General features: G+C 43.8%; 1 protein-coding gene across 1 annotated transcript; it reads right to left on the minus strand.

Annotated features, from left to right (window-relative positions):
* Positions 1-27,704, minus strand: LOC149361764 (chymotrypsinogen A-like). Its single transcript, XM_089572806.1, has 6 exons — positions 27,243-27,704; positions 23,435-23,621; positions 19,447-19,582; positions 17,020-17,164; positions 3,774-3,913; positions 1-672 (listed from the first exon to the last, which is right to left on the minus strand). Exons 1-6 carry the CDS (start codon positions 27,382-27,384, stop codon positions 466-468), a joined length of 957 nt encoding a protein of 318 aa, XP_089428932.1. The 5' UTR covers positions 27,385-27,704; the 3' UTR covers positions 1-465.
* Between the last annotated feature and the right edge of the window lie 138 nt (positions 27,705-27,842).

The raw sequence follows: 27,842 nt of genomic DNA on the forward strand, positions 1-27,842 counted from the left end.
CACTGCTGATGATGGTTTATTTATCAAGCACAAATAAAGAAAAATGATGACTTCCACAGCAAGCTATATACAGCGTGTTTCAAACACGAAGGCTCAAAGAAAGCACTAAGTTCCGTGTGGACCCGATGAGCGCGTTGATAATGCAATGTTCCTCAAATTAAATGCAGAATATTCAGCTGTTGTTACAAATATTAATACTGTTTTGTTGCATAGAAAGGCGTGCAACCGCAAAAGGTAAGCCTGCGAAGTGCCCACATAATTATAGCCGCTGATATACAATCCATGCGCTCATTTTGTTGCATTATCTTGCCTCTCGAGTGCCCTCAGCCGAAACAAATCCATGAGGTCCGTTTTACTTCCTAGCTTTTATGTCTTGATTTTCTGTGCTTCACACTAATCACGCTGACTCAGTGTTTTAATAGATCTCGATAGTAAGAATGCAGGCTTAGAATATTTAGTTTCTTGTTATAAGAAATTGCATATCTTCCTCAAAGTTTTTCTGCTCGTCTGGGCGTCCACGTAGACGTCGATGAAGTTTCGGACATAGTGGGACACCTTCGCGAAGTACAGTGGTTCGTCCTCTTCCCCGCACTGTTGCGGTCCGCCCACGACGATCCCATGCAGCGTCCACGTCCCGTTGACCTTGTGTACCACTGGTCCTCCACTATCGCCCTGGAAAAGAGTTCATCACCACATATATTTCCATTAGCCAGTTTGAACCAACCGAAGGACTCATACCACCCGCACTCACGTCCGGGCGCACTAACTTGGAACCAGCAGAACGCTGAAAGCTACTCCGAGCGAATAGAAGCAATTCACACCATAGAGAGCCTCGCAGAAGCTCTCTTCTCGCTAAGATCCTCATGTGGTCGCTAAGTGTACCATATTCCAATCTTTAACGGTGTCACAAATCAATTTTTCAGTATGAGCTGCCGGCATATGGAAAGGTGCGGGAGTTAATAAATGTTAGCACAGAAGAGAGGGCACAGGCGAGGAGTGCACAGAGCAAGCAAGCCTGGGTGTGGCTCTCGTCCCATGGAATAGCCAGTGTCCAGGTAGAAGCATCATGGCGTTGAGGGTGGATTCGTGCCTGTGACTTTTCTATCAATTGTAAGCACGCCCCATCACATTCTCGACGGGGCATGCCGAAATGTTTTGGGACAGTACAGATCATAAAACAGTGTGTCGAATTTCAAATATTCTAGTACGCACACAATGAGCGATTCGGCATGCATAGCTGCCACACCGCATTCTAATGTACACGGCACAAAAGCATGGGAGGGCATGTTTCCATAGTTTAGAACAGCCAGAAGCGATATCGGCCTGCATCGCCAAAGGCTCGGGCATTCCCTTTCACACTACTTCTGCCTGCCCATCTGTGTACGGAGGACAGGACAAGACTCGTTATGGTTACTTGCCTCGGCGCCTCGTGAAAACATTCAAGGACACTTATTTGGACACCGCCAAAACCAAGAAATTAAGGCCACTCAGAAGGATATTTTTGTAACTTTGTGAACCAGAAGAAGTACAATTTAGAAATCTACAAGAAATCTACAATTTAAGATGAACAGAAAGCTCGGCGAGTTGATTGCTATCCAATTTTCAGCAGTGCGAAAATGACAAAGACGTTTACACACACAACAACACGAGCGCTGAGTATCAGCTGAAGGTGTATTATCACAAACGACGTTTATAAATAATCTCGCCAAAAGACTCACAAACACCGACTTATCCCATCTTAATATTCCTGCAATGACTTCTCAGGAAAGGCGAATTCACGGTTAATAAATGAAAACGACGGTTTTGCGACACGCGCGGAACCCCCCTTATAAATGTGATACGCTTCTACTAATTCTCTTACCACCTGATCTTTGTCTTTGAAAACTACAGAGGTCTCTTGAAGCAAAGGAGTACAGGCGTGTTCACGTTGTCTGCAATGCCGAGCTAAATTTGATCCGCCTGCTTTGTCCAACGAATTAAAATGTTCCCTCAGGCGGTCTTTAAGCAACGTCCTGTCTGTCCAACATACCATTCGCCGCAAGACAGGGGGATTCTGTATACAATCCCTTTTACACAATCGACCCTCCTTTCAGCATGGTTAGTGGTACATTCACTTCCGGCCCTCCTCACTCGGTCTCTCACCGTCTGAAGAAAGTGGGCCGTAAAATTGAAGTTGACGTTTTATTTTCGTCTGGAAGGGAATTGAGTGATATTTGCCCCGCTGTACAAAGACGGCGTGAGTCGTTACATGGTAGGAGGGCCGAAAGTGAATGTACCACTAACCATGCTGAAAGGAGGGTCGATTGTGTAAAAGGGGTTGTACACAGAATCCCCCTGTTTCGCCGCATGGTATGTTGGACAGACAGGACGTTGCTTAAACGACCGCCTGTGGGAACATTTCAATTCGTTGGACAAAGCAGGCGGATAAAATTCAGCTCTGCATTGAAGACAACGGAAAAACACCTGCACCCATTTGCTTCAAGAAACCTCTGTGATTTTCAAACACAAAGATGAGACAATAAGAGAATTAGTAGTAGCGTAACACATTGATAAGAGGGGTTCCGCGAGGGTTGGAAAACCGTCGCTGTCATTGATTAATCTTGAAATTGCGTTTCTTAAGAAGTCGTTGCCGGAAGAATAAGATAGTATAAATAGATTTTTGCGTATTTTGGCGGCATTATCTATAAATGCCGTTTGTGATAATAAATTTTCAGTTTACAGTCAGCGCTCGTGTTGTTGTGTGTGTAAACGTCGTTGTCTTTTTCGCGCTGTTAAAAAATGGTCTACAGTTTAAAATTCCGCTTTAAGAAAGCTGACATTTATAAGTCCCTAACGGTACCGCAATATAGATTGTTGTGGGCAAAGTTGCACCGGAAATCAAGCTTTTAATTTCTTCTTAGTTGAGTTTAGTTGTCTCAGCTGTTCTTCGAAAAACACATGCGTTACCTGATTAAGCTTATATCTAGCGTAATCACAGCACATCAATAATAGATGCCTTGTAACTGCCTGTAGATCCATTAATTCACTAACTAATACCGCACTCAAAAACTAAGTTCAAAGCTGATATTCAATTCTAGATCAAACCGGGCAGTCCGACCTAGTGTGGTAAGCAAGGTATTACTGAAAACAAATGACCTATTTGAATTTTTTTACTTCCTACTAGGCTCAGGCCAAAATTCTCTCTCGTAAAGGGTCCCTGAAAGGGTTTTTGTGATTGGCTAATATACGCTTGCATTATATAGAGTACAGGCCACCGAGTGTACATGCCGCGTACAGGACCTCAAAAGCGAACCGATCGTATACAATGTATTTTTTAAAATACGCGCTTCGACGCCTCGAGGCGACCTGTGCTGCCGAGGTTTCCTTCAATCCACGCGCAACGAGTCATGCAGCGCTCGTTACGTTAGCAGCGGAGGGCTGTCATTGGTTCGGCGTGATGTTTCTTCCTGACGTCCGGCAGCCTCTTCCCCTTACCCCTTCCCCCCCCCCCCTTCCCGCTCGCGTCCGCAGCAGACGGAGGGACCTAGTGGGTAGGGCCAGCGGAGGAGGCGGACATTTCAGCGTGCAAAAACTGACGAGAGGAATGAGAAAGGCACGAAGACGCGTAAATTCAAATTTTAACTATAGATAACTGAGTTTCTACAAAACGCATAAGAAAATTATTCTTGAAGGATATGTGTGAAGCGTCGTCCTGTTACATCGTAGACATTCCAAACTTTATTCGGACCCCCTTTCAAGGCCCCTTTAAGTACAGCAGTAACCTTTCAACTCACATCGCAAGACGATCCGTAGTCGTGCCCACCGCACAACACTGTGGGCGGAAGGTCGCGCCCGCTATGATCCCTGCACGCCTCTGTGCTCATGGCCTTCGTCAGAGTCTGCTTCAACTCGGCTGCCTCATTTTTGCCTTCTCCTGAAAAGAGATACAGTCAGCGTAGAAGCAAACGACTGCAGGTTACCCAGAAGAAGGCACCAGTTACCTTCCTTTTACTGGGCTAGAAGGACGACCAGATGTACTACAGAAGAAATATAAAGGAGAGCTCAGTTTGAAATGAAGAGCGTAAATCGGGGAGCAACGCACAACATTGGGGCAAATCTAGCTCATTACAAAGGCCTGACGTCAGCAAAAAAGAAAAGAAAAGGCACATGTAGAACAGTGGCGGTCATGAAATTTAGAACGGTCAATACCGGCGGCCGCCGTCCGAAAATTTTCCACTGCCTTCCGTACATCAGCGAGCGAGAGTTAAGACGGCCTAATGCAGAGCGTAGCAGTTTTGTCTCGGCTATATACGCAGGGATTGCACAGCAAACGTGCTCCATCGTCTCGACACCCCAGCAGCTGATGCAGGCAGGGAACATTATTTCGTAAGTGCAATGCCAAGCCTCATGCGACGTAGCAAAGTTCCTTCACGCCGCGGTAGCCGGGTGCAAATGCAGTAGTGCTGACGCAAAGATGATTGTTACTAAATTTTAGGGCGAAAGCTTTTAATGCTTCATACTGTCGTGACCAAGACTTGTTAGCAAATGTGCCCGCGTTTAGGATGCATGCCTTATATGGGTGTATGCCAATAAACAGCCACTCGACACTTAATCGCGTGCAATCGAAACACATCGGAACATGATATAGAGGAATATCATGATTATATCATTGTACTTAATGACTAAATGACTAATTGGTAATTAGTAGTAATTAAGAAGTGGCATGTGGGGCTGTGCACTGCGCCTGTACCTCAACTAACACTAATTAATCGGTGTACTAGTTAAGGCACGTTAACTATCACTAACCATACATTAACTAGTATCACAATATCTGCAAGTAATGCTTAAATATCATTTACCATCATTAATAGTTATACGTTTATAGACGTTTCATAGCCATTGTGTTGAGCATTCTGAGAGTCCATCACTTCAGAGGTGAGTGACAGGACATGATGCATGGCATTAGAACAATGGTAATGGCCAATTAGCCTAATTAACCTTTCTAGTAAGACCAGATAAATACATGAAACCAAGTAGGAAATTGGTCGAGTTGGGGAATCGAACCAGTGTCTCCGGAGTGCGAGACGAGCACGCTTCCACTCCGCCATGCCAGCTCGATGGTTTGGAATGAACAAAGGCGCGTCTAGCTAATACGGCGTCTTCGTTCACTGCCATCTTCCTCCCTTCCCTTACGGCTAAGTCCAGGTGTCGACTGAAATATGCGAGAGAGATACATTTGCTTTCCTCAAAAATCAATTTACCATCGAACAAGGCGTAAAGCCGAATAACCAACGTGTTTCTGTGGACTCCCTGGCAGCGTTACAATGCGCTGTCGCGTTCTACTCTTAGAGGCGAAGCTTAACATCTTAACTACACATCAGTGACACAAGCAGCAACACTGAGCTTTAGGCTTTCGCCTCACCGCACTTTAGGCCAACAAAGGGCCCCCCTGAATTTTTGGAAATATGTTATCTCTGGAGGCTGGACTTTTCAGTTTTTAGTTTTTGAAAATTCGGCGGACTTTTTTCGGCGTTTATTTAGACTGTGCTATCGGTTTCCTTCGGCGAATATCATTTCCGACAAATGAAATACTTCTTTCGGTGAATCAATGTAGCAGTTATTTGTGGTCAATGTGTATTAAAGTAATTTTTGTTATCTTGAACAATTGATTTACCAATAATTAACATTAAAATACAACATTTAGAGCTGGGCTTATAGAAAAAATTGCTACTCTCTTTAAAAGCATAACTCAGTTTAAAGGAGTTAGCCGCCAGGCAAAAATGGAAGTGGAAGTTAACTTCTAAGGCCTAGGTCGTCATTTAATCGTTGGGATTTCATGCCGTGCTGAGCGCGAGGGCGTGGCTACACGTGGTCTGCGTGTTGATGGCAACAAAGGACCTGCCCCTCGTCCGCCGCGTAAGCCAAAATACAATTTTTCGTGACACCCCTTCGTTGAATGTCGGCGTGCATTCTATTCGCCTTATTAACTAACTGCTCAAGGTAGGAGATGGTAGTGAAAAAACAGTGCTTAGCTAGAAGACGGCGAGGAGATTATTCTTCCCGGTCTGCAGGAGCGTGTGAGCTATGGAAGAAATAGCGCAAATCGCATAACTGCACTCTTTATACCCCAGTACCATGGTCGCATCATGGCCCTGGCTTCCCTGCTAGTTAATTTTCAACATTAAGGGAGCGAAAGACGCATTCAGTAGCCATATACCTATATACTGCAAGCCAGAAATACCGAATGTTTTTGGTTAAAACGAATTTTGAAAGCGAATGCGGCGTCCTTTTACAGTTTTCTTTTTGTTGTTCGAACCAAAAAGTCTAAATTGTAGTTGTGACTTATTTACATAAATGTACACTTATAAATACAGTATTTATTTCTTTCTCTCATATCTTCCCGGTTATTATTGCGAAAGCAATACTACTTGCACTTTCATGCCTTTGCCGTGCCGCGGCGGTGACCACCATTGACCTTCATTTGCGAAAGCAGTACTACTTGCACTTTCACGCCTTTGCCGTGCCGCGGCGGTGACCACCATCGTGCCGCGGCGGTGACCACCATTGACCTTAATTTGACCTTGATTGCATTAGATTGGATTAGATTAGATTGGATTGGACTGGATTGGACTGGATTGGATTGGATTAGATAAGATCAGATTAGATCAGATTAGATCAGATTATATTAGATCAGATCAGATTAGATTATATTAGATTAGATTGGATTGGATTTGATGGGATTGGATTGCAATGGAATGGAATGGATTGGATTGGATTGAATGGGATTGGTTTGGTTTGGTTTGGTTTACGAAGTTTAACGTCCCAAAGCGACTAAGGCTATGAGAGACGCCGTAGTGGAGGGCTCCGGAAATTTCGACCACCTGGGGTTCTTTAACATGCACTGTCCTCGCACAGTACACTAGCCTGTGGAATTTCTCCTCCAAAGAAATTCAACCGCCGTGGCCGGGATCGAACCCGCGTCTTTCGGGTCAGCAGCCGAGCACCATAACCACTGAGCCACCGCGGCGGCCGGATGGGATTGGATTGGTTTCGATTTGATTGGATTGGATTGGATTGTATAGCCGATGCATCACCACAAGTCTAACCACAAGCACCACCACCAGCTACACTACCAGCTGTACCATGGCGTAGGTACGGATATTGTTTTCTCAATTACCGTGCTTAACCAAGCTAAGCCACAGCGAACTTTTTTTTGTCATCAAGAAATACAGCGGCGCCTCCGGAGTATTCTCGAATTCTGTATTTGAGCATGCAGTGTTAAACCAGATTGGGTAAAAACCTGTAGCTTCAAGCATTACCCATACTCTGTTCAGTATATTAAATAATTGGACATTGAAAAGACAAACTATTTTAGAGCATTAGTTTGGTGTCTATTCCGAATAATAGGCACAGTCCTAATATACTAATAATGCCACTATGTCATGTCTGAATATGGGGCACACCATTTTTGATGTAATGGCTTCTTTCGGTCGGTCAAATGCTTTGATATAATTTCATGTGCCTCTTAAATCCAGCCAAAAATATAACCCGCAACATCTACCGCAGTTTTTCGGGATGCTCGATAGACGCTGATTGCGAGAGTACTCAGGGCCGGAATGACTACATTGTGTATGCACATTTCAACGCACGGCTGATGTCAATCGGGTTTGAGAAGTAGCTGCTTCAAATTGGCACTCGAAGGAGAAAAAACTGGCTTTGACGCCATTAGGACAATTTTCCCAGCAGAAGAAGAACAGCGGCTCGGTATGCCCAAGCGCTTGCTAAAGTTGAGTGTGCTATGAAGAAAAGACTATCAGAAGAATAACTCCATCGTCAGCAACCGCCAGAATCACTGTTCTTCCGACGCACTGCACGTAAAGCGAGCGAGGTACATTTTTTTATTGCCAAGCAAAAAATACCCAAGCGAGAGGAAGTGTCTGTTTGCTGTTTTCCACCAGTAAAAACACTGAAACGAAATAAACGAATTAAACTTAGACGCATTAAACTGGGCTACGTCCATGTCCACCACCAATGTTGCCGTCTATCACTCTGACCGGAATGGAGTGAATAAGCGAAACCTGAATTTCAGGCCAACATAGAGATGTAAGGACGTGAGAGAGTTTCTGGGATTTTAATTTGATTTGAATAGTATTTATTACTTATTTCTACATATATCGCACAGGCTGCATTCAGCTGCAGCATTGCGTGAGGGAGGCCTAAATAAAAGAAGTGCGAAGCAGCTAGGGGAAATATCCGATGGGCGAAACTGATGGAGCAGATGTGATTGCAAAAAGAAGGGTATAAATCTCTTTAATCACAATTTTACTTCAAAATAGTCTTCAAGAATAAAAAAAGCATGACAACTGATAACGATTTTAAAGATATACCACTGTTTATTTTTTCTTAAAAACGGCTGAGTGACAAAAACTGATAATGTTATCATGAAGTCGATGTAAAAGTGCTGTAGGACGGCGCAACAGTGGTGACACAAATGTGTTCGTGCTTCCAAAACGTGCCTGAATTTTTTATGGACATGTAGGCGATGGGATGTCCAACACGGTTCAGAAAAATGAAAGGCTTTTTATATTCAGCGACAGTTAACATTCGATAGCAAACATCGTAGTATACTTCACTAACGTCCAAATACAGAATTCTTCGTGCATATTTAGTTGAAGCGCAGCAAAAGTCAAGGGACAGAGTTTGTCTATTTCGTTTATCAAGCGGTGTGTTTTGATGCGCTCCTGCTATCTGATCATAGCATTCAGATTGCTGTTAGTGATGTCCAGAAATAAAGGGATAGCAGCTTCATACTGCTCCTTGAAATGCCTGTTATAATCACTGGCGAACAAACTCGCTTGAGAGTTATGCGTGGGTGCTAGAGAGTTGGTTAGGTTTTCTTGGTGCGGTAACTAAAATGACGATGCGAATTCAACTTGAGGAGGAGCGAGCATTCGATGTAGTATCTTTCTAGTGATTGCGGGAGCTTCCGAAATTACCAAGCGTATAAGGATATTTTGTAGTGGATCAAGTAATGCGGCTTTACTCGGATAAGTTTTGTGTAAGATCAAGAGGGAAATATTTGTACTAATAAGCGCAGTGTTATGGTAAGTTATTAACGTAAATAATGAATAGGTAAGGACCAGGCACGTTTTCTTTTGGAGCGACAAAGTTATGTCGCGTTCAAAAGTTGACTAATGGTCAGTATGGGTGAACTATTTACGCAGAGACAAAAAATTCGAATCCAGAAACTTTTTACAGAATCTGAATGTAATCTGGAGTAATGTAGTTTGGAACACAATCGAGTGGCCAGGAAAAATAATGAAAGTACGTTCAGTATGAACGATATTGTGTAACTGATGCGGAATTCGTTAGTAAATTCCATCAGTTGTGGTTATCCACCAATAGTTTCCTGAATCCCTGAATAAAGCCTTTGATTTGGAAGTGCAGCGCAGTGCTATGTATCGTGTTCAAGCAGTTTACACGAGATACTGGAAATGACGCAGGCCAACGATTATTTGCGGGAACTGTGCAACCAGATTCGAAAGCAAAAATTATATTACTAATTTTGAAATTATGTGGCAAATACTCTGCACATAAAGACTGCTGAAGTAGGGGCTAATTAATGAGATTTGGAAAGGTTCGAGTGCAGTTAAGCGTTTTCGTGTCGATGCTGAGACACCGGAGAAGATTTATAACTTATCTTTTTATTCCATACTTGTTATAGGGTAGGACATGCAAATCAATTGTTGCTTCCGTTAATTAAGGCATACTGAATTGGTCTTTCTGTGCGAACATAGCTATAAAGTGGTCACTTAAAACAAACGAGCGTGACGAGTATTCCGCTGACGTAACCAGTGCCCCGTCAGTATCCAATAGTGGTATATGGTGAGAGTAATCTGTGGAGAAAATCATTACTCCGAACTTTTTTTTCATTCTTTGTTGTGAAAGGCTGCAAGTCGCTGTAGAATTTTTAGCTGGCTTTGCGAATGGCACCACAGCATTCTTTCCGCTGTTGTTCTTTTTGTTTTTAGCGCTCGGAGCTGACAGTCATACCATGGCTTTAAGTTTCGCGGAAAGAAATACGTAGTATTTCCGCACGCATCAGGAATAAAATTTTGTTTTGAGCAAGAATTGTACATTTGTTAATACATCAAAAGAATAGCTTGAAGGAATGTCTGCCAGAAGTTTTCTAAGCCTAGATTGATTGCATGAAAACATATTTTTCTGTAGTCGACAATGTTTTTAACATATTAGTTTAGAGAAGCTTGCGGGTGGAGTAATTTATGTATGAGAAGCACGTGGTCACTAAAGCCGTCAATGCGGTATATATAAGTGATATTCTCAGTACGTGACTTAAGATCAAGATCTAATGCGTTAACACGTTCACTGGCCCAAACAAAATAGGTGAGTTAAATCATTACATTCACAGGAACAAGATATTACGTTATTCCCTTCTATATCACAAATTAAAACCGTTCGCATTATTTTTTGGGAATTTGCTTTTTACTGGACTTAGGTTATCGTGTGACTGCCAACAAGAGCCAGTGGAAACAAAATTATGCGGTTCGGAACATAGCAAAACACCTATTTTTAATTCACTGGTAATGCATTACGCGGATTACACGTGCAATGCGTCTTAAGCCGAAGTAGAATCCCGACAACAGATAACACGTCATTCGAGACAGATTGCGCTATCACTCAAGACGCATCAGCTTCATGTTCATTCAGGAAGCAACCGCTATTTTCCTTATCAGTTATTTATATGCTTAGCATCATTCCTATGTGCAATTATTTCCCTGGTTCTGTTAAACATAAGGAACGAGAGGTTACAATATTATCGTCCTTATCAAGGAAATTAAAACTGTTCGCTTAGAAGACAATAGATTCTCGGAATGGGCTTGTCGCTGGACTGAAGCTATAATGTGTGTCTGTGGTCGAAAACTATCAGCTTCATCAGGCGGCATGTAACAGACGCCAGATAGCAACCTTTAAAAAAGTGTTGCAGGCCAAGGCTATTTTGATTATTGATAATAAAAGACAGTATGCGTTTTGATGGATATTAGAAGCACAGTTCTCTGCTTGCCTTTTGTTTCTGGTATTTTGCAATTGCCGACATCTTAATGATGGCGTGTTTTAGTCAGATAAGGTACGCCGCGATCGTTAAGTTCTCTAGAATCAGCAAAATTATTGCACATAGAAACGATGCTGTGTATATTAGGAAGTGATAAGGAAAATAGCGGCTGCGTCTTGAAACTACATTAAGATGATGCGGCTTGACTAATAGCGCAATCTCTTCGATGACGTCTTAACTATTCTCGGGATTCTGCTTAGGTTGAGATGCATGGTACACGTAAATCATGCAGTGCATTCCTAGTCAATTAGAAGAGGGTGTTTTCGATTTGTCGAATCTTATCACTTTCTTTCCAGTGACTCGTGTTGGCAGTCAGAAGTCCTAACTTATGCATTTTGCGTCCATTTGAATTGTTTGAATTTTTGCAGGATGCGCTCTTTTTCTTTAAGACTGAATTTTGTTATACCCAGTCTGTACTCAATGCCGCGTGAACTTGTCTTGGGTAATTATGCTAATCATAACAAGTGAAACATTTTGCGTAAAAATGTCAGCGAGTTATGGAGAAGTTAGGTGTCAGTATATATTTAATACTGACACCTTTCGTTATTTTTTCCTCGAGCGATTAGGGAATGAAATATTTTACCTTGAAATGCTATTAACTCTGAATCTCTGAGCAGTTTCCTTCGTAACCTGTAATAATTGTTCATTTTACCCTTTGAGTCAGGTATTGCATGTACATTTTTTGAAGAAATCTTAATCCGCACTACTCTTCATAACGTGTTCTTTAATACTGAGTCACGTATTTTGAAACTGTCTCTCATGATTATCTATTTTACAAAGTTATTTCAGCTGTGGGAACCTTCTTTGTGAAACTTTTGTGTGACGTAGCTAAAAAAAACAACCTCTGCCCATTCCGGCAAAAGCCTTCAAAGTGGCTAGCAGTTTGTTCCAAATAAACAAAAATAAAATAACTGACGATGTACTGGCGAGGAGCTTCCGCTTTGCAGTATTGTCCTGACTAGTGCAGAAGATTTAACCTTAAATCTCAAGGGAGCTTGACTTCGCTCCAGTTTGAACTCGGGAAATTCCTCTAATGGATGTTGTATGTAAACTGACGCCGCATGTATATCCGAAGATCTTTCAAAGCGACCGCATTTAAACGTAGTCCATTGATCAAGGAATTCTACATCGTGGTTCACACTCATGCCATTAGCAGAATGCCAGCGCATGTATATAAAAGTGCCACATTCAAAATGCCCTCTAAAATGACATATCTTTCTGTATGCTGGACACCTTTGCTAAGACTCTGATTATTAGCTACTATAAGGCATTGCGGGAATTCCTGAAAGACTGACTGTTTGATGTTGCCTACAGAAATGATGAATGCTTTATTTAGTTTCTCCTATTTGACATAGTTTATTGAAGTAAACAGTTCGGGGTCTCTACTGCTGGAAATGGCTAAAGTACAGTATTTCGAAACATGTAGAAGATTAAAAAGCGCAAATTTCAAAATGTAAATTTTTATCATATCCGGTGATGATGTGTTTCCATGCACTTTAAAATATCATGCGAAGGCGTGTGGCAAAAACGCATGCATTGAACGTCTTTGCTGTCAGCATAGCTAACTATCCGGCAGTTGATGCAGCACTACCACTGAGATGTGGACAGAGTTTACCAAAGAAGAATTACTTTTCATGTCCTCGTGTGGCCAATATAGCATTCTTCAAAATTTTGCTCGTTTCGCCTGAGAAGTCGTAAAGAAATTTCTCGATAAAGGTAAGTTTTCAGTTGTTACACTAATTTCGGGTTTATCTGCGCTCGCAGGCTTCATCTTGGCTCTGAAACTCATATGTCATCATCCCGCTCTCTTCACACTATTTTCCAGCATGTCCGCAACATGCTGAGAAAGGGCTGCTGATAACCGGAGCACAAAAGGGCTGCAGACCCATCGACGAAATTTCACGGAAATTGCACTCTGCGTGCTATTTTTCAGTCTATATGCTCACTTCTCGTATTTTAGATCTGAGTGGTTAAATTTCACATGAGACAAATAATAATAAAAAAGAAGTTGGTTGCTTTACTGGCGACCAGTATCCCGCTTGTATTTCATACCATTCACCTGTACCATCTTTATAGAACCCTTGTGGATGGCAGCGGAGAATATATATACCCAGCTGAAACAGAAATGAGTCAGCTACTAAATTTCAATAGTAGGTAGCAGTACCAAAAACTAATATCAGTTTGAGGTATATGTAGGGACCGATTTATTTGCAGTAGATACCAAAGCTCATCGTTCCATTTTGACTATCTGTGTGGTAGTCTGATGACCTTTATTTTTATACGCAAACATAGCTAATAGCCTCTCTATGCTACAGGGCACTGTCACTTCGTTTCATTCCTGCTTTGGAAAACTATGATGTTCCTACCATTTACAACTTTATTTCAGTTCCGTTCATTTACCTGCATAACAACAGTGACCATTAAGTCACTGGTCATGGCCTGGTTTACAGTGCAAGAAATAGTAGAAAGCACTGTTCGCTAACCCTAAAGTTATCTGTTCAGAATTCCGCTCCATAACATGCGTTGAGTTTAATTTATTCGAGGTGCCGTGGGCAAATTGAGGACATGTGGCAGCGGTTCGCAGCAATGTTTGATTTCGTATTTTCTTCTCTTCAAAAGCCACATTTGTGATCAGGGCTGGCGAGTAGCAGTCCTTCATAAATACAAAACCTGAACAATAAAAACACCCTCTGTGACTTTCGGGGCGTATGTTGTTTGTCTGACTTGATCGCTTACGAAGGGGTCATCAACAGTCGGCATCTACGCCCTCATTTTTACTAGGGCACGAGATCAAGGATGCTATAACCCTTGTCTTTAGGTCGGTTTACGGAGAAGAGCGTCGCTGAAAGGCCTCGCACGAGACCTACTTGAGTGTGCTTTACCACAGAACGTGTACAAGAAAATGGGTCAGTGGAGATCCTTAGAATCACGATGGGAGTTGAAGATCAAAATAAGTATTTCTGTTTTTCTACAAGCAAGCGGACGAGAAGAATCAGCATTTTTGTCTCAGCTGGCTAGTTCTAGCTACTTGATTGTACCCCGATATGAGAAAGCAATTTTCATCCTCTACGAATAACATTGTTAGCAGATAATTTCTGACGTGATAATACTAATACGCATAGAATGACTTTGGTTTACGGTTCACTGCGTTTAAATCACCGATGCATTTATATACCACGCTGTCCAATTACATCTGTCTTCGGTTCAGAGGCATTGAGTCATTTCTATTCCTGCCTAAATTTGTGCACATTCGTATTTCTACGAGCATGACAACAAGTGCAATCTCAATCACGTTGTATGGCTATTGCGCCTTTAAAAAGAAGAATGAATGAAAAGTTACTGATATTTTAATAGCCCCAGGCTGCCCAGTCTATCATTTGATTCTCATGCGCACAAATACCAATGTTAATTTTATCATTAAAATACATTTAACTTTCAACGGCCTGCGTAATTCTTTTCTAACATGTAGAACGGAAAAGCCTAGGTCATGTGTTATATTTTCGTCACTCGTTTCTTTTTTTTTTAATTTGCATTGAGTCTGTACACAGCGCTGTTGCTCCTGCCCATGTTTTGAAAAAAATAGAATGAATGAAACTAGCAAAACAATGCACAATCTTATTAAAAGCCGAAATGGACGCACTGAAAAGAGCGTCGCTGCGTATGGGACTGCTAGCACTTTTAAAGTGTTTCGTTGGAACACATTTAGGCCAACTCATAGATAAGAGAGAGCTAGTGAGAAACCCTGTACTGAAGAAATAAACCTAACCACATCTCCATGTTTGCCGGAGTGAGCTAGTTGGGGGTCTCCTCGTAATACTCATGTCAGCTGTTGAAGAACAGCGCTCCCAGAAGTGGTTGTTTTGTGCCGGCAGGAAACCGAAGCTTCCAATAGCTGTTTTTTGCAGGAATGAGATACGGTGCACAAGACAAGTCTAATATGTTCTCTCGCATCCAATAAAGAAAGCATTTTTGGCAAGCGCGCAGAGATGCTTGACATTGCGTGCTTTTTAAGCAACAATTAGTGTTTGCTTCAAAAAAATTCACAGACGATGGTAGGTGGAGTGTTACGCTGTTAGCCACCATCCATGTTCTTCCAGTCAAGCCACCTTCTAGATGGCGTTTTGCCCTGCTACTCGGTCAACCGGTTGCGCCAACGACAACTACGCTAAATCCAGGAACGGGCATCTAAGAGCAGCGCTCTAAAAGTGCTGCGGCTTATGCGGCAATTGTGTGAAGGTGGCGGTGACGTAACTTTAGTAATTTTCTAAAACCGCTTTTCTGACCGCATATGTATATATACCGGGTGTTTCAGCGAACACTTTCAAAAATTCTCATAAGTAGAATTTTCTTGGTAAAGATATGGCTTTTGCAGCATAGTATTACCAATGTTGGCGGACACCATAAAACCGGTGAATCATATTACGTAGTAAACTGGTTCACTAAATTTTAATAATTAACTTTTTAACTATTACAGTTAGGCGCCTAGTTTGCAATTAGATATTTGTAGCCGGTCGTTAGTAATAGCCATATCAGTTTTTAGAATTTCTAAAACGCAATTACCCTCACCGCTGTGGCTCGACAAAGTTTGGCTGCATCGGGCGAAAAATACATGCGTTATCGAAAGCATGCAGGCAAAGCATCCCCTCCAGTGCACGTAACTAGTCGAAAAAGCCAAATTTTGTCGAACCACAGCGCCGAGGATAATCGCATTTCCGAAATTCTAGAAACTGATATGGCTATTACTAACGACCAGCTACAAATATCTAATTGCAACTAGGTGCCTAACTGTAACAGTTAAAAATTTAATTATTAAAAATTAGTGAACCAGTTTGCTACCTAATACGATTCACCGGTTTTCTGGTGTCCGCCAACATTGGTAATACTATGCTGCAAAAGCCATATCCTTATCAAAAAAAATTCTACTTATGAGAATTTTTGAAAGTGTTCGCTGAAACACCCGGTATATGCCCCTACGAAAATCTAGAGATGATATTGTATGGTACGTACAGAATGTTCAGGAACGGTGTAGCATCATATGGTTCAGTATAAATAAGGTGTAATATTCCTTACTTAAGGTTGCGTATCTTGTATTGTAGGCATAGTATGACACGGTATGACGGGTCATGTGTGTAGTTGAACTTACTGGAGCTATTCGGTGGGCTGTGAAAGGCGCCGTGGAGAGGGCTCCCCAAATATTTGTAGCCACATTGGTTCTTTAACGTGCGCTGACACTGCGCAGCACTCGGGCGATTTGCTCCTCCCCTCCATTCAATTGCGACCGCTGCGGTCGGTATTGAACCAGCGAATTCTATCTTAAAAGCTGAATGCGGAAGGCACTAAGCCACTGGATGGGAGAAAGATGCTTCTCTTTCTTGTTGATCACTTCTCGATTATTTTTGAGATCTTTGCAAAAAAAATTGCACTTCAAAGAAGGCAAAAAAGAAACGACCAAATTGTTTGAATACCTTCATTAATAAGGAGTAATTGCTCATGGGCACACACCATGGGCAGCCATACGGCTAGAAAGGAGAGCTATCTTTTGTAGTCGTATGGCCGTGCTTGCATGTATGCCAATGAATAATTACTCCTTTATTACAAATCTGCTTCACCTTGGCAGATTCCTCTAAACGTATGACCAACCGTGATAAACTGTTTACACGGGCACGAAGTGCAGTTTTTATCCATCTTTGTTTGTGTTTTAGGGATTGAACGGTGTGATGCCAAATGAGTCAAGTTTGCGCCTTCTTTATTTTATTTTCGTTTGCGTGAGTAGATAATGTATAACAGCAAATCGACTTTTTTGCACTCGAGCACTCCTTGATAAATATGAACCCTGTGTAACTGTATCAGCGCTTTGGTAATGCACGCCAATAGGAATAAGGTTGAATGCAGTGCATTAGTCCACTCACGTCCGGTGCGTCCCCAGCCGGTGACGTACAAATGAGATCCATCACCCAGCTCCTCGAAGCTTACTGGAAGACACACTGGGTGGACCATGCTTGTGAAGTTGATCTTGTTCTTCAGCTTCAAGATGGCAATGTCACCTTTGAAGCTCTGCGGAGAGGAATGCAGGTATCGCAAGATGCCAAATAAGAATATTGCTAGACCAGGACGAATCACCAAAATGGTAGAAATTATATATATTCAGGCCTGACGGAACGCAGAACTCTCGTAGGGCAACAGAGAAAATGCTAACATTATCCTTAAACAAGCCTACGTCGTGGACAAGAGAACTCGGTGGCTGCTTCGGCAAAGAAATTTCGGAGTGTCTAACTTCGAACTTTTTAATAGTTTGAAAACTTTGAGAGGCCCGGAAAGGTGCCCAGATGCAACTGCGTCTTCTGTGCTCTCACACGTTACATTTGATGCACATATATGTTCAACATCGTCAATTTCACCAGCTTTACCATTTGCCTGCTGAGAAATGATAGCAATGCAAGCTCTTCTTCTAAGAAAATGAGCCGTTGGGGAGCAATATTTATATAACTACTCAATTACTGTGACTTTCACCAAACTAACATTGTTTTGAATACGCTAAATATTTAGAGGACTACCTGACTGCATTTAGCCATAGATACGCATGCAAAATATATATCCGCACTGCAGGCTGAGAGCGTTTGTTTGCCTTACTGGGTATCATAACCGTGCATAATGAATCAACATGGCTACGGTAACGGTTTTCTATCGTTACTGTTAATGCTTACGTCTGCCACGTCATTATATCCCAACCTTCATTGACACTGATGCTTTGCCGTGTATTTATGGGTTATAAAAAGACTATGCCTCTCAAACACTTGTGATATACTGCAGCTATTTCTGAAAATCAACGTCGAAATGTCCGTCTTGGAGACTAAGCACAGAAACTGAGCAGTAGTCTGGCTGATGTCTCCGATAAGCTTTCACAGAATATTTTGTATCCGGACTTTGTCACGTAACAACTACTGGTGACGCCTATTCGCGACCTGTTCGAAATTCTTAAAAAGCTTGCCTTTGATAATTTTCCCATCTGCATGAAACATTGCTTAGTGTTCGAACGTGCGCGCGCTGAAACATTATCGTCACTGCGTGAGCAGTATGCCTGCCAATAGGAGAAAATGCTGGCGTGTGTCTCTGCGTCACCATCGACTGAAGCCTCGGGTGCCGGCAGTGAGCCGAGCGAGAGGTCCGTAACCTTACGAGATTCGAAAGAGGAAATCCGCCTCTGCAGAGGCACACAGACGTGCGCAGTGATGCCTCCAAGCGAGCAGCGAGTGCGGGGAGAGGGAAGACAGCCCATAAAGCGAGCGCGCATCAGCCGACCACGTCAGCGAGCGCGGGTTATTGGCAGAGCTCATGAGGCGCGCCAAGAATAGTGAAGTATGCAGAATGCTACAACTATAGAAGCATAAAAAACCATTAGTGAGCCGTAAAGCCAGCAAAAGTAGTGCAGAGTAGAAGCTGAGCAACCGTAAAGGATACATTACTAGGAGAACCATTAATGCCAGTCAAAGTAAAGTGTAATTGGCCGGCGTAGCTTTCAAGAAATTAAATGCGGCAGAAGTAAAAAGTATGAACGGAAAGTGCATTGGCTAAAAGCACACTCGGCTTGCATAGTTCTCGGAATCAAACCAACTGAGCGTCTGTCAGTGTGTCATAGCTGACATCTTCATGTGTTGAAAGTATTTATGCACTGCATGCCCAATAATGACTTAAGATGTTTTTTTCCTTGCTCTGGCGTTCTTTATGTAGCAGGAGGTTTCACTTTAAATGCTTTAATTTCACTTGAGTGTAGACTGGAATAAATACATTATGTTAAGTGAGAATTTGCGCTAGTCTCGATCAAGCACTTGTTTCCCGTGTCTTTTTTTGCGATCTTAAACCATAAATGAATATATTAACCTGGAAGAAGACAACCGCCCTTTTCTAGATAGGTTTTCTGTGTGAAACCGGTGTCTTCACGCCACTTTACATGTCGTTTTGGTAGTTATTTTTTTCCTGGGCTTCAGAAACAAAGCAAGAGCAGCGTTGCATTCCGTTTAAGTGGTTGAGTGCGCTGAATACACCCTTCCTCGAGTTCGTCCCTTCTTCAGAACTGCCCAATGGCTGAATAAAGGTATTCTCCTGGTGATTATTCACTTAGGGGCAGTTCTGTTGAAATTATCTTGAGAAATTATGAACTGAACGGCTTCATATGTTCCCCTTAAGTCAACTGGTGCGAAACATACTCTCCCTACTTTTTCTATGCTTCCTAAAGCTGGTGGCTCGGTTTTTACTTAATGTCGAAATCGCAAATTTTATTTTAATACGGTCCTTGACTCTCTCATAGATTCGTTGAAAGCAACAAATGTTAAACTTACCGATTTTCTGTGGGACTTGAAGCTTGAGTGAGCGCATATTTCCTCTACTTCCTCCCATATCTCACTTCCTTGCCGAAGGTCACGGTTATGGCCGCCGAGGTGTACCTTTATGTACTGCTGGCCTGGCTGGTCTGACCTGCAACGACATAATGAGAAGAATTCATGAATCGTTCTCTGAGCACATAAATACCGAGCTTTCGGTTTCCTCTAAAACCAACGCGCAATGTTTTGCAGGCAAAATATTTGCTTAAGAGTTTTCTTTTTGGATAGTGCGCTTTATGAAAAATCAGAGCAGGGTAAAAGGTGTAATCTAAATAGCGAAAATATTGGTTAAAGAAACTGCCATATAAATCATCATAGAGGCCTAGCAATACCAGGACATTTCGCGTAACGCCTCAAAATTGGTTTTTTTTTTGTTAATGATGAACTCGGCTGTAGACCGCTTTTTAAGAACACTTTTTCTAACTGGTTTGTTGCATTTTAGAGCTTTCGGGTCAATGAACGAAGCAGAGACTTTTCACAGCTCAGCGGATTGCTTAATCCTTCACTTGGCCGTGCCTTAATGATAATGGTCTTAAGGGAATGAATAGAAAAAGATCGTCCACGGAGTATACTACCCATAATTGAGAGATTTGTGGTACGATACTCAATGTCACCGGGCACAGAAATTGCTCGCGATGTAACTCAAGGAGGCGCTCGTAACAGCAGCCGCTTATATGAATAGAGCGCATGGGCGGTCACAGTCCTAGCAGTTTACGTCGTTGACTCCTTGTTTAGCTGCGCTGTCTGTGTTCTTCTAAATGCGTACAAAAGAAGGCCGATTCGTGAGCAGCAGTGCTGAAGGTATTGATTATGTTCTATTCGATCGTCTGACACATGTTCTGAATTTGTAGTTTATAAACTTAAAAGTACGACACATTTTGTTTTTTTAACTTTTCACCCTTTACACCAGGTATCCGAGTTTACGCTAGCCAATGATTAAAATATAGCGAGGCAAAAAAGGGGGAGAAAAACTTCATTATTGCTGTTGACCATTCAAGGCATAGTTACTGAGCGCATTTCTGTATTCTGTTCATTTCAATGAATATATAAATTAAAAGCAAACATCTCTAGTTGTTGCTTTTCCGGTGGTAATTACAGGGTCCAAACTTTAGAGCGCTCCAAAAAACGTCTAATTCATCACTTTTTATTTTCACGTGGGCTGTAGACGAGCATTCTCCGCGTCAACAAGGAAGTGTGTGAAATCTCGAAAAGCCCTAGTCACCATGTACCTGCGTGCTGCGATATCAGCGCTCTTAAATGCGGACTTTGTGAAAGAAACTGTATAGAGTTACTGTATATGTTACCAAAGGTAGCAGAGTTGCGCGTAGGTCCGCCATCTTGCCTGTCAAGCAACCGAAGTTATGCGGGAAAGTCGCACTCCTTTTGTGCAGGCGACGTGCCTAGAGCAGCACCGATCGACCGTGGGTGCTTTTCCGAGTTTTGTAAACCATTTTTGCGCTTGATCGCAAACAAAGAGCATCGAAACAGCTGACTGCGTAATTCAGTCAAAACATACAGTCAAGAAAAATCGCTGCTCTTTCTTGCGCGCGCCGTGAGCTGCGGCAGCAGCCGATTCTCAAAGTCGCCTTCTCCAAACTATTTACCTGATAATTTAAGGGCAAACTCAGTATTCAAAATGTGCCGTACAAATTCAGCATTCATTCGCCTTTGCGGCAACATTTAATTGCCGGACCTTCGTTGAAAAACCTGTTTATAGTCGCCTTTATTGAATCTGAAATTCCTGCAAAAAGTTATGAGCCGGAACTAAGGACAGTATAAAATCCAGAATGCAGTTTACTCGAATCTGGACGATCGTTGTCATCTGAAGTAAACAATAAGATGCCTAAACATGTTTTCCCTCGCTTGAAAATTGTTTGAAGCCGCCGCGGTGGCTCAGTGGCTATGGTGCTCGGCTGCTGGCCCGAAAGACGCGGGTTCGATCCCGGCCGCGGCGGTTGAATTTCTTTGGAGGAGAAATTCGAGGCCCGTGTACTGTGCGATGTCAGTGCACGTTAAAGAACCTCAGGTGGTCGAAATTTCCGGAGCCCTCCACTACGGCGTCTCTCATAGCCGCAGTCGTTTTGGGACTTTAAACCCCATAAACCAACTAAACCAACCAACCAAAATTGTTTGCCATTCAGGTTTTATGCCAACAGGGATAAATACGCAACGCATGGCTCTACTCTGGCGTTTAAACATAAAACACGAAAGAGCGCCGAGCCGCTAGTCAAGTCTGCTTACGCTAACGAAACCTCAATGCAACTTTCAGCGAAAGAAAATAAAACGCGAGAGCGACGCACGTGAACAGCAGCGAACGTAAACAGCGGTCGGATAGTGGATACGCTTCCAACTTGGCCGGCTGTCGCCAAGTCGCCTTCTCCGCAGTACACGGTTCCTTGGACACCACCTGATGACGCTCTGCCAATGGAGTCGCGAGCGGCGTTTTGAAAACAGACGCGCAACGCTGGTACCTTTGACAGCATATACAGTAACTTTAAAGCTGTAGCGCCCCTCGCGCCGCCCTCGGCTCGCAGGCCATGACACGCCGCGCCGGACAAGGAGGAAGTTGGGCAAGGCAACAGCGCGAGCGGCGCAATTAAAAAAAAATGGCTGAGGCTTAGCTAACGTTAAGCCTAGTCAGATGCGAAGCATATTGATGGCTAGGCTTGGTAAAGTTCCTCGCTTTGATCTTCAGTTGTTGTAGAACGTTGTCGCCGAGCCGCATATTGAGCACGCCGCTTAGCCAGACGTTCATACCGCTCTTCATCGGTCTCTGCGGCACGCTGAAGCTTTCGCTTCTCGTTCAAATCAGCCCTCCTTCTAGGCGGCATCCCAACACCTGGCCGCCTCGTAAGTGCCCGGAGAGCGAGGCAAGCTCAGCTTTATACCGCTGTGGTAGCGTCACGTGGTCAGCTGCAGCGCCTCTGATGTGGAGCCTCCACCGCCGCGGCCGACCGCGCGAGCCGGCAGCCCATCTCTCCTCTGCTGTGACATCATGTTGTCACGTGGTCAGCCGCCGCGCCTCTGATGTGGAGCCTCCACCGCCGCGGCCGACCGCGCGAGCCGGCAGCCCATCTCTCCTCTGCTGTGACGTCATGTTGTCACGTGGTGTCACGTGGTCACGCTAAAGGTCAATGGTAGCTCCACCGCCGTGCTCGACGGGCTGTAGTGTAGCTCTAGTAATATGCTTCGCATAAAAACACTTCGAACGTCAACGCTGTCAGAGCTGGTTCTTCCTCGCCTTAGCTCCGACAAAGCCACGTTGAATGCTACCGTGAATATAATTGGGAGAACACAATCAAGTGGGCGCTGGCAGAAAAATTCAAAGCAACACCGGTTACTGGGCCGCGTTCAGTGGGGAAAACAGCGGGAGAGCCAGACTACTGTATCTGTAAGCAAGCCAAAACAATGTATAGTTCCCTGTAGTCGGTAGCAAGAAACTGAAGTCATTTGACAGTTAGTTTGCATGGAAGCATTCCACGAATTCTCGCGCACACTGGATCTCAAGGCAAGATGAATTGTTAATATGCCATCCACCCACGATAGAGAACTTTCTTGCGGGTTAGTTGGTTCATTGCAGAAAATAGGTTAGTACTGCGCGAATGGGACAGGGCAGAAGAAAGACGAACACAAATTACTGTTCCTGTGTGGTAGTTTGTGTTCCTCGTTCTCCTGTCCTGTCCCATTCGGCCAGTACTAATCTTTTTTCCACGTTGGAGCTTCATGCTTTACAAGGACGCAGTGTTTGGCACTTAGTGTCGCCAGCTATAGCCAGGTTTTCCGACTCCAAAGAAGCCAAAGCCCAAAAATGTCGGCTACTATCAAATGGCTCCCGGTACCTTTTGACGCTTACATTGCAGTTCGACGCCTCGGGATGTTCGTTTCTTTGGGCCTTAAAAGATAAGTGATACTACTGCAACGCTATAAACGGCGAGCAAGGTCTCACCAAACGCAGTGGGCGGCTGTGATGATATGGCGGTCGGTGATAAGAGCACCGCCGCAGGCGTGACCTGTGCTGTGCTTGTGTAGGGCTGCGTGCCATGGCCATGAACCCGGAACCGCTGGTTGTCCGCCTATGATGCGGTCCTCTGGCTCCAACTGAGGCTCCACCGATGGCCTGCCGCAAGGGCCCTCTGCGACCCGGCAAAAAAGATCGGCAAAAGCTTGGACAACACAGCAAAGGCAATCAGTTGCCGCCGAAGACTTATATGTATAGAGGTAATACGTTCATTATAGTATACGAAAGTAATGCACTAATACTTGTGTTCCTGCGTTTGAGAAAGCACCGGAGTGGTCATTCATTCAGTTCAGTTTGAAATAGATGACAAATTCTAATAATAAACACCGTTGTTGGGGATTCCGGAATAATTTTGGATACCCGTGCTTCTTTAACGCGCACTACCATCGCAGAGAACAGGGGCTTTTTTTTTTATTCCGCCTCTACCGAATAAGGGCTGCCGTAATCGCGATCGAACCCACGAACTTCAATCTTGAGACGAACGGTAAAACTGATGACCTACTCCATCGGATAAACTGTCGAAGAAAGCTCACCTCAAACTGTCTTGCGTTGTTTCTCCCAGACGCCTTAAACTGTAGTGCGCTTTATTACTCTCGGATAGAGATTTAATACTGGGATTGAGTTGAAACGTTGAAGGCGAATGTCTCTCAGCGAGCACTTGTTAGTATAATTCGAGAAAATGAAGCATACTTAGAATGGAAGCGTCACTAAAGTTGTAATACAAACACGCACGCGAGCTGCACTGGCTAAAAAAAGTTATTTCTTGGTTTTTGCTGGTTAGGACGCTAAGGGCGGTAATTATACTGTCACTTTTTTTCTGCCTGGTCACTTAACCTGCGCAAGCAGCCCTCGTGACTGATTATGGTTGGTTTTAAAATCAATTTTGGATTATGTACTTTTAGAACATCCCTGTAGCCGCAGTCATATTTCGATTTGTAGCCGACGCTTTGGCATTTTAGTCCCCTTCCGATGCCTCTGGCACACGGCATTGTTTTAGCATGCGAGGAACCGCGAATGTGCGCCCTTCGCTGCGTATTTCTGTGCGCGTTCATCCAGCACAATGCGGGGCATTGATATTGCTCGTTTTCATGGCCGCCGAATAGAGGGGAGGGTGGAGAAGCCCATGCGCTTGTGCATGCGGTTGTGGCATTTGTAACGTGTCAAACGGCCCCATTCCTAGAGGACGTCCTACCGATACATACCAGACATTTCATAAAAGAAGCAGAAACAGCTGCTGTGAAACTGTCTCCAAATAAGTTTGATTGCACTCAAAGGACTGCCAGTAACGGACAGGAAACATCTTTTACGCATTCCTACTCTCTCCGTACTGCTGAATAATCTTTGCTTACTGTCTTATTGTGCTCATAGCAAGGCGCATAAACGTCATACGGCGTCATCATCCGGCTACAGTGTTCTGACTTAGCAATTAATCTCCCGCAAGAGCATTTCAGTGCTGTTTTAATTCAGTCTGCATGCCTGCGTTATTTGATGCGAAATTCTGCTCCAATATATTTAACTCGCCTAGAAAAACTTCGCCTGTAAGTTACGAACGTGCGAGCGTCAATGGCATCAAAGCACGCGGAATCAGGGCACAGATACTATTCTACTTGAAGCGTCGCTGGCATTATCGGCACAGAACTTGAACCCTCCCCGCGTGCCATCATTTGACACCCTCTTGCAAGGTCTGTTCAAGTTCGCGAAACAAGGGCCCGAGGGTAGGTCACTGATCCCGAAGTAAGGCTTGTAAAAGCCTGACGCGGTTGAAACGGTTTCTTTTGCCAGTGCAACGCTCCGAGTAGGAGCATATCGCCTCCTTCTGGGAAGAGATGTTCAAGAATAGGAATCGCCGTTGTTTCGTCAGTCGCGACATCGGATAAGCTACCGTGCAGTCGGGAAGAACAAATAGAGCGACCGCTTCATAGGACTGTGAACGTGGAATTTGCCATCAACACTACATTCGTAGTGGGCAAATAGTAAAGCTTGTTGGATGAAAGCACAAGGAAAGTGTCGTACGTTGTGGGATCGAAACTGGCTAATTTAACTGCATTGCTGTGCATGAAAAGGTTTAGTTTTCATGTGCTTAAATATGTTTTATTCACTCTAAGTAATGCCCGCGTAGTTGTTTATGGTGCAAAAGCTGAAATTAATTTCCTTATCATAGGAGCCGCACTGAAATAACGAAAAAGGAATGCGGACATAATCATTTCATCATTAGCAATAAGCGCTAATTAGAGAGAACCGAGTTTCCGGTAAGATATGTGCGAAAAATGGTTGGAATGAAGCGCGCAGCATTACAGCGGGACGAGACAGGAACAATTATTGCCGTCGACAATCATCAGCATTCCGATCAGGCTCAGCCCAACATTGCTCAATACAGCCCTATAAACGTACGAGTCCCTTCAATAAGGAAGGGAACAAATAGTTTCCAGACAGAGAGGTGTTCTTTTGTTAAATCTTTACTCATATTCAAAATGAATTTTGAATATAATATCGCAGAAGGCCAGTGAAACGAAAAGTATGATCGTCGGAACAAATTATGGAGCAATGATTAATTGCATGCATACAGTTTGTTTCCGTTTTACAGGAGAAAGGTGCACTTGCTTGCGTTGTTGCTTTGCTATCTTATTTTATTCCGAATTCTGTATTTGTTGCTTCTTGCATTCTTGTGCTACTGGTCCCGTTGCCCTCTGTTGGGCTATTCAACCGTTTGTGGTTTCATAAGCAAACAAACAGCCGGGTAACGACGAATAATGCGCCGTGCGTATTTTCCACCCCTTCTGCCCCTCTGCGTTGCGGTTTCGCTCTCTCTGGCTGTGATCCACCAGTCTTCACATACAAAAATTATGGGCAGTCAGTATGCGAAGCAAAGAACAAAAATGGAAAAAATAGAAGATTGCAAGGTCCATAAACGTACTCTACTTCATACATTTTCCTAAGGTTATGTTGAAATTGGTAGCCTCTTACAGCCACAATTTTTCTCCTGCACTTTAAAGGTGCACACGACAGCACCCGAACGATCTGTGAATGCATCATAAGGGCAGTGAAGTCGTAGTAAATTTATGCTTTTCAGCACAAAGTTAAAATTTACCCCAATACCACAGATAGTCAAGTTTTCTATAAATCTACTGGGTTGTAAACCTTTCACGGAACATTATCTGGTGATGATAAAGCATTATTTGAAAGGGAAATTTCCACAGCAGCTTTAGTTTGAACGAGAGTTCAGTGTACAACCAGAAAAATTAGTCTGGGTTATTGTTTACTTGCTCAGTAAAGAACCTGCTAAGTGAAAGTAGTATGAAGACGGCGTGCGTTTTTGGTCCTTTTCTGCTGCATTGGTCGTGCCGTCTTCATAGTACTCTCATCGTGAATCAACTAGCCCAAACAAGGTTTTACTTGCTATGTAACTTAAGAAGCACAAGCGAAAAATTCCGTTTCTATGAGAAAGCTGCACGCGTAGTATTTAACACATGCTTAATGAATGTACCCGAAAATTTGTGCCATTTCATTTCTACGTCTCCATGACTTAAGAGTTTCTTCTCGGCAGGAGCCAACTCATCTTAAAGTAAAGGAGCTCGCTGTGCTTCTAGTCAACCCCTGCGCAGGGTACGAACACCGTCGCCGTGCGAGACACGTTCTTGCACTTGAAGAGCCACTACGCCGCGTCCCATTCGCACTTCTCGCGAGAACCAAGCACCGCGCGCGTGTTAGAATTGCATTTCTTGCTCCGGCCACTCACCGTTTTCGGCTGTCCTGGACGATGTCAAGGCTGCCGGCACAAAAGCAGCCAAAACTGGAGCACCCCGGCTGGCCACAAGCAGAAGTAGCACAGGAGCTGACAAGAAAACTGCGCAGGAAACTCGCTGCATTAGGCGATTCATGCTTCTGTAACCACGCAGAGATGTCCGTAGTAGAAACAAAAATCGACCAGTGAGCCGGCTTGCCGTGGTGCAATGCGAGTGCCGCAGCCCTGGACGTCGAGAGACGAGAGAGCACAGCGCGTCCGTTCGGGGCAAGGTAACAGGCGCGGCAGGCAAGAAGACCTCGCAAACTTTTCGTGTATTACGTGTGCCCGCTTGCCGCTAGCGGGGCAAGCTGCTGCGGTCTGTGATCTCACCGGGCGGCCGCCTTATGTCGTTTCCCCTGGTAAGGTCGCACGCGATACGCTCCGTTCGGAGACGACGAGCCTGCCCGAGATAAGTTAAATCGCCGGGATGGAGGGCGGCTTTGGCGCCTTCCCGTATTTTGAAGCCGCCGCTGCGAGGGCTCGCTTGGGCTCCTATCGGTCCCCGGCGGAGGAGAGGACCGTTGGGGGAGCACTGCTAATGGCCAGCTTAGC

The sequence above is a fragment of the Amblyomma mixtum genome, chromosome 2, assembly GCF_055824585.1.
Source record: "Amblyomma mixtum isolate Tamu chromosome 2, ASM5582458v1, whole genome shotgun sequence".
In the NCBI taxonomy this organism is placed as follows: Eukaryota; Metazoa; Arthropoda; class Arachnida; order Ixodida; family Ixodidae; genus Amblyomma; species Amblyomma mixtum.

Bases quoted from the DNA above. Each gene is read 5' to 3' on its own strand.
- LOC149361764 (XM_089572806.1), bottom strand. From the start codon at position 27,384: ATGAATCGCCTAATGCAGCGAGTTTCCTGCGCAGTTTTCTTGTCAGCT. The intron at 23,622-27,242 runs GTGAGTGGCCGG...GCCGGGTCGCAG, and splicing joins GTCCAGGACAGCCGAAAACG to AGGGCCCTTGCGGCAGGCCA. The intron at 19,583-23,434 runs GTGAGACCTTGC...ATGTCGTTGCAG, and splicing joins ACAGCCGCCCACTGCGTTTG to GTCAGACCAGCCAGGCCAGC.